The sequence below is a fragment of the Ornithorhynchus anatinus genome, chromosome 12, assembly GCF_004115215.2.
Source record: "Ornithorhynchus anatinus isolate Pmale09 chromosome 12, mOrnAna1.pri.v4, whole genome shotgun sequence".
NCBI classification, from domain to species: domain Eukaryota; kingdom Metazoa; phylum Chordata; class Mammalia; order Monotremata; family Ornithorhynchidae; genus Ornithorhynchus; species Ornithorhynchus anatinus.
Genome location: NC_041739.1, coordinates 42,677,255 through 42,683,254, shown reverse-complemented (window position 1 = coordinate 42,683,254; position 6,000 = coordinate 42,677,255). Strand labels below are relative to the sequence as shown.

General features: G+C 44.2%; 1 protein-coding gene across 1 annotated transcript in view; it reads left to right on the top strand.

The window, feature by feature from the left end:
- LOC100090856 (vomeronasal type-2 receptor 26) overlaps positions 1 to 6,000 on the top strand; it is a 53,332-nt gene continuing 47,332 nt past the window's right edge. Inside the window, exons 1-4 of the mRNA XM_039913683.1 lie at positions 1 to 23; positions 1,275 to 1,326; positions 2,963 to 2,993; positions 3,751 to 3,792. Of these exons, the coding sequence (XP_039769617.1) occupies positions 1 to 23; positions 1,275 to 1,326; positions 2,963 to 2,993; positions 3,751 to 3,792 (148 nt within the window). The remainder of the gene's footprint in view (positions 24 to 1,274; positions 1,327 to 2,962; positions 2,994 to 3,750; positions 3,793 to 6,000) is intronic.

The following is a 6,000-nucleotide window of genomic DNA, read 5'->3' as shown; positions in this document are numbered from 1 at the left end:
ATGCCAAATGCTGACAAAATTGGGTATGAACCAGAATTCCCATCTTCTCATTCACAGTCCACAGTATGCCCTTATAGCTAGATCTGAATATGGAAAGCTTCAGTGGGAGAGGAAAAATTTTCCAGGGATAGGCAGAAATTACATAAATTCATGTTGCGGGTCAATTCTTAAAACAATTATAGGAGGCAGAATGTACAGTAAGTAACTTCCATATGACTTTTAATTCTGGGGAATGATTTGATAACAATGGAAAAACTAAAAATAGTAAAAATGACAATAATAACACTTGTGGTGTTTTTAAGTGCTTGCTATACATGAAGCACTATGTTCAGTGCTGGACTATACAATACAATCAGGTATACACAGTCCCTGTCCACCTGGGATTCACTGTCCAAGAGGAAGGGAGAACAGGCATTTAATCCCCATTTTAAAGATGATGAAACTGAGGCACAGAGAAGTCAAGTAGCAGGAAAATGGCGGGGCTGTGGTTAGAATCCAGGTCTCCTGTCTACCAGAAGAGAACTATTTCCACTATGGTTAGGAAGAATTAATAGGGAAAATTAATTGGTGGTAATGGGAGATAGCTAATAAAAATCATTGGATAGAGTATCTCAAATATTACTCTTCCAGTAAAACATAAAGCATGTGAACCAAAAATGTAGTGCAATAATGAATTACTGGATTTTTTAGCTAAAAACTCACCATGACAGTAACATATTGGAAGACTTTTCTCACCTGGTCTGGATCAGACAAAGCAATGAGACTTTCTCTGTCTCTGTCTCTCTGTGTCTCTGTCTAATTCTCTATTTCTCACTCTATTTCTCCCTCTCCCTCTACATTCTCCCCCCATTCACCCTCTCTCCTCTGATTTGGGACATTACTCAAAAAAAAAAAAAGGAAGAATCCCATAATCCTGATCTGAACTTTGCTGGTATTTTTACATTGGTCATTGATTTCTTAGCACTACCAGTTAAAACTCCATTCATGAATAGTGGGCCCAGTCCAAAGAATAGCGCTTATTTTTGTAAGTTCTCCCTAGTTTTTCCCTCTGTCCCTATGTCTCTCTTTGGGAACTTCAGATTGGGAACATAACCTCTCCTGTCAGGACCTGTCAAGTCAGTTGCTTGTCTCTGCAGTTTCCTGCCAGATTCAGAGAAGAATGTTCCTCACTTTTCACTTCCCCCCACAGTCATTGGGGGCTTTCTCTTCTCTGCCCCATGCAACTGCTGTTCTAAGCTAGTGATCTGTGCTGTCTCCTGTGCTTTCCATTGCAGGTACTTCAACAAACACTACCAGCACCCCATGTTCCTAGTGTATGCTAAGGAGGTCAGGAGAAGATAAGCAGTGTAGCCTACTAGAAAGGACATGGGCCTGGGAACGGGAAGGATCTGGGTTCCATTCCCTGTTTCACCATTTGTTTGCTGTGTGATCTCTGCTACCAGCAGGGACACTACCAGTCTAGACACTAGCAATGGGGGTCTTCAGGATGGTGTATTCGGCATCATCAAAAAGGAGCAAAATCTTTATTCCAACAGGACTTGGGACTAGTGGGGTAACTGGGTGGAAGCCACAAATAGGCAGTATGCGGATAAATGGAAGTCCCAAAGATCAAACTCTACCCTCGCACATTGCAGTTGAAAATTCTCCTACTGAACATTCATGCTGGCAGAGTTATTTGTATCACAGTTATAGGAGAATTTGGGACCCCGAAGAATAGAGAGGGGAGGCTGACAAGACGTTTTGTCAGCAGGAAATGCCCTCATTACAAAGACCTGAGCTGAGCAGAGTGCAATAAATCAGTTAATCCATCATATTGTTTGTTCATTTTTTTAAGGTATTTGATAATAATGATGATGATGATGATGATGATGATGATGATGATGATGATGATGATGATAGTACTTGTTAAGCACTTACTGTGTGCCAAACACTGTTCTAAGCACTGATGGGGGTTACAAGGTAATCAGGTTATCCCACGTGGGGGTCACAGTCTTAATCCCCATTTTACAGATGAGGGAACTGAGGCACACAGTTCTAAGCGCTTGGGGTAGATACAAGTTATTCAGGCTGGTTACAGTCCCATCCCAAAGAGGTCTCCCAGTCTAGTAGGAGGGCGAATAGACATAGAATCTCCATTTTGCAGTTGTGAAAACTGAGTTACAGAGCAATTAAGAGACTTGGTCACACTGCGGGCAAGAGGTGAACTGGGATTTGAACCCAGGTCCTCTGACTCCCAGGCCCGTACTTCATCCACAAGGCCACCTACTACTTGTTTGAGAAACTTCTAAGCACACAGAACATTATTCTAGGTGCTTGAGAGAATACAATAGAAATAGTTAACATGATCCCTACGGACCCAAATTTTAGAATCTAGCCAGGAAGACATCAATTAATTAATTAATCCAGCACTGTACTAAGCACTTGGGAGAGTATCTTCTTTCAGTCTGTGTCTCAGTATCTTTATAAGTGTCTGACCCAGAGGATGTTCTCTAAAACTTTTCTTTGTCTACAGAGCTGGCCCTCTCTTTCCTCATCCACAGCCCTGCTCCCTATCTCTCTGCTTTGAAAAGAACAGACCTGGGGAGCAGGTCTTTTGAGCTCAAGCCCAGAGCCCCTGACCAACCTATTCCCAGCCTAAGGGAGGAAGTGTTTCAGTGACCCAATCCTGTTTTGGGTGGACCTTGATACTAATAAGAAGCCCCACTTCTGTCAAGATTGGCACTCAGTCTCTGCTGGGTACTGGGCAGGGGGAGGTTGGGGCCAGATGGATAAGGCTTCTCTCCTGTAGGAAATGTTTGGAAGCCTGCTCCACAGGAACTTAGTGTCCACTCTCCATAATTTCTTCTTCACCACCTCTTTCCCTGCATGAGCTTGTAAACCCAAAGCCCCATGTTGGAAGGAGGAAAAGATTCCACCTTTGAGACTCTTAAATGAGCCCATGCCAATATAGACCTCTGTCCAGGTGTCAGTTACTCAGGAGATAAGGGATCAGGGTAAGTTCAGGCTCAAGGAAGAGAGGCAATGACTGACAGGTAACAGATCATTCCCCAACTAGGTGCCAGGACTGAGAACTGGATCTCAGACACTGGTCAGACTATTTGGCAAAAGGGGCAGTATTTGCTGTGTGACTTTGGGCAAGTCACTTAACTTCTCTGTACCTCAGTTACCTCATCCCTAAAAGGGGATTAAGACTGTGAGCCTCACGTGGGACAACCTGATTACCTTGTATATCTATGGCAGGGCTTAGAACAGTGCTTGGCACATAGTAAGTGCATAACAAATGCTATCATTATTATTCCAGGGCTTAGAACAGTGCTTGGCACATAGTAAGTCCTTAACAAATGTCATTATGATCATTATTATTATTATTATTATTATTTTATGGGTGCAATAAAGCATGTGTGCCAGAGTTGGAATTGTGCTGAAACTAAACCTAGATGGGAGTTTGGAGGAAGGGAGGAATATGAGCTGGTGTTTGGTCTGGAAGTGGGAGCTGGAGGGAGTGTGGAGTCTCAGATCTTGAGACAATTTCCTTCCCAAACTGCAGCCTCAGGCTGCAGACCAGAGAGACACCATTCCACAGGGACTCCCTGCCCCACCCTCCTCTACCTGGGTATTGTGATGACATTTCCCTGCTAGCCAATCACAGTGGCACACTCAGAGCCTTCAATTCCTAAGTATTATGATGGCATCTTTAACAAGTCATTGCTTTAAAACAAGCTCATGAATCCCCTATCCCTGTCCTCACAGCACCCTCCAATCACTACCTCACATTCTTCCTGAATTCCTCAAGTGAGTAGTTTGCACCCACCTCCTCCACTTCCTCTCCTCCAATTTTTTCCTTCAATTCCTCCAGTCTGGATTCTGCTCCACTCCATGGAAAATCCCTCTCTAAGGTCACCAAAGAGCTCCTTCTTGCCAAACACAATAGCCTTTATGCCATATTAATCCTCCACAACCTCTGCCTTCAACTCAGTGTACCACTACATACACTGGAATTACCAGCTTTGGCTTCACTGACATTGTTTTCTCCTGGTTTCCTGTTTCCTCCTATCTTTCTGGATTTTTCATTCTTTACCACTTCCTATACCCACCTCTAACTCCGGGGGTTCCCTCAAGCACCAATTCTGCTCTATTTACACCCCTGCCTCAGAGAGGTCTCACCCCCACAGTCAGTCAGTTGCATTTATTAAGTGCTTACTGTGTTCAGAGCACTATAGTAAGTGCTTGAGAGAGTGCAATATGACAATATAACAGACACATTCCCTGCCCAGAGACTGTCTCTATCTGTTACTGTGCTCTGCACATAGTAGCCCTCAATAAATACTATTGAATGAATGAATGAATGAATGAATGCCCACAATATGCTTACAGTCTAGAGGGGAAGACAGACTGTAGTATAAATAAATAAAATTACAGATATGTACAAAAGTGCTGTGGGGCTTGGAGGAGGAATGAGAAAAGGGTGGATTCTAGTATGTTGTGAGGGTCAAATCGATAGTATTTAGTGATAGGTTGAATATGTGGGTTGAATGATAGAAAGAAGTCTAAGGATAGTGCCAAGGTTTGTGAGACAGGAAGGATGGTGGTGCAATCTACAGTGATGGGAAAGTCAGGAGAATGGCAGCGTTTGGGTGGGAGATAAGGAGTTCTGTTTTAGGCATGTTAAATTTGAGGTGATGGCAAGACATCCAAGTAGAGATGTCCTGGAGGCAGGAGGAAATATGAGACTGCAGAGAGGGAGAGAGATCAGGGTTGTAGATGTAAATTTGGGAATCCTCTGCATGGAGGGGGTAGTTGAATCCATGAGAGTGAATGAGTCCTCCAAGGGAGTGGGTGTAGATGAAGAATAGAAAGGGACCTATTACTGAACCTTGGGGTGGAAGGCAGAGAAGTCTACGAAAAAGACTCAAAAAGAGCAGGCAGAGAAATAGGAGGAGAAACAGGAGAGGAAAGTGTCAGTAAAGCTGAGGTTAGATAGTGTTTCCAGAAAAAGGAGGTGGCCAGCCATGTCAAAGGCAGCCAAGAGGTCAAGGAGGATTAGGATGGAGTAACAGCCTTTGGATTTGGCAAGAAGAATTTTGATACCTTTCTCACATTCCTTCTCTCTTTCTCCATGCCCACATTGATCCCTGGGGATTTCAATATCCACATAGATGTTCCTGATGACCCTTTTGCTGCCCACATTCAATCACTTCTCAACTCCACTGACCTCCTGCTCCACCCAACCTCACCCACTCACCACTTTGGACACAGTCGATCTCATCATTTCTAGCCACTATACATCTCTACCCCCACCAATTCTGAAATCCCTCTAAATCACCTCAGCCTCCTCACCTGACTTCTCTTTCACACACCTCCTCCCCACAAATCTGTACTGTTCCCTCACAGAGACCTCCAATCTTTTGATCCCATCCGATTTTATCAACTCATCCTGCCCCATTTAACCTCCATACCCAAAATCCCTTCCCTTGGTGACCAAACTGACACTCAACACTACCCTCTCTATTGAACTCGACTCACTCACTCCCCTATCCCTTTATTGATCTTGTACCACGGGTCTACAGCCCTGGATTACCTCCACAGTCCACCTTCTTTGCTCTTGTGCATGAGCTACTGAGAACTGCTGGCAGAAATCTAGATAGCAGAGTGACCTTGCCCACTTTAAGTTCATCCTTAAGTGCTTTAACTCAGCCCTCTCCTCTACCCAGCAAAATGATTTCTCCATCCTTATTAACACCCATGCCTATCACTCTCAGCAGTTGATCCAGACATTTAACTCCCTCCTCAAAAACACCTCCCCGTGCCTCCCCTATCTCTTGTCCCCAGTGACTTGGCCACCTACTTCATAAAGAAAATTGATACTATCAGGTGTGATCTCACTCACATCTCCCCTGCCCTTCTCCAGTCTCTCCCCACTCCTGCCCCTTAAACTCTCCCATCTTTCCCAGCAACATCTCTAGAGGAGATCACCTGCCTTCTCGCAAATTCCACACCCTC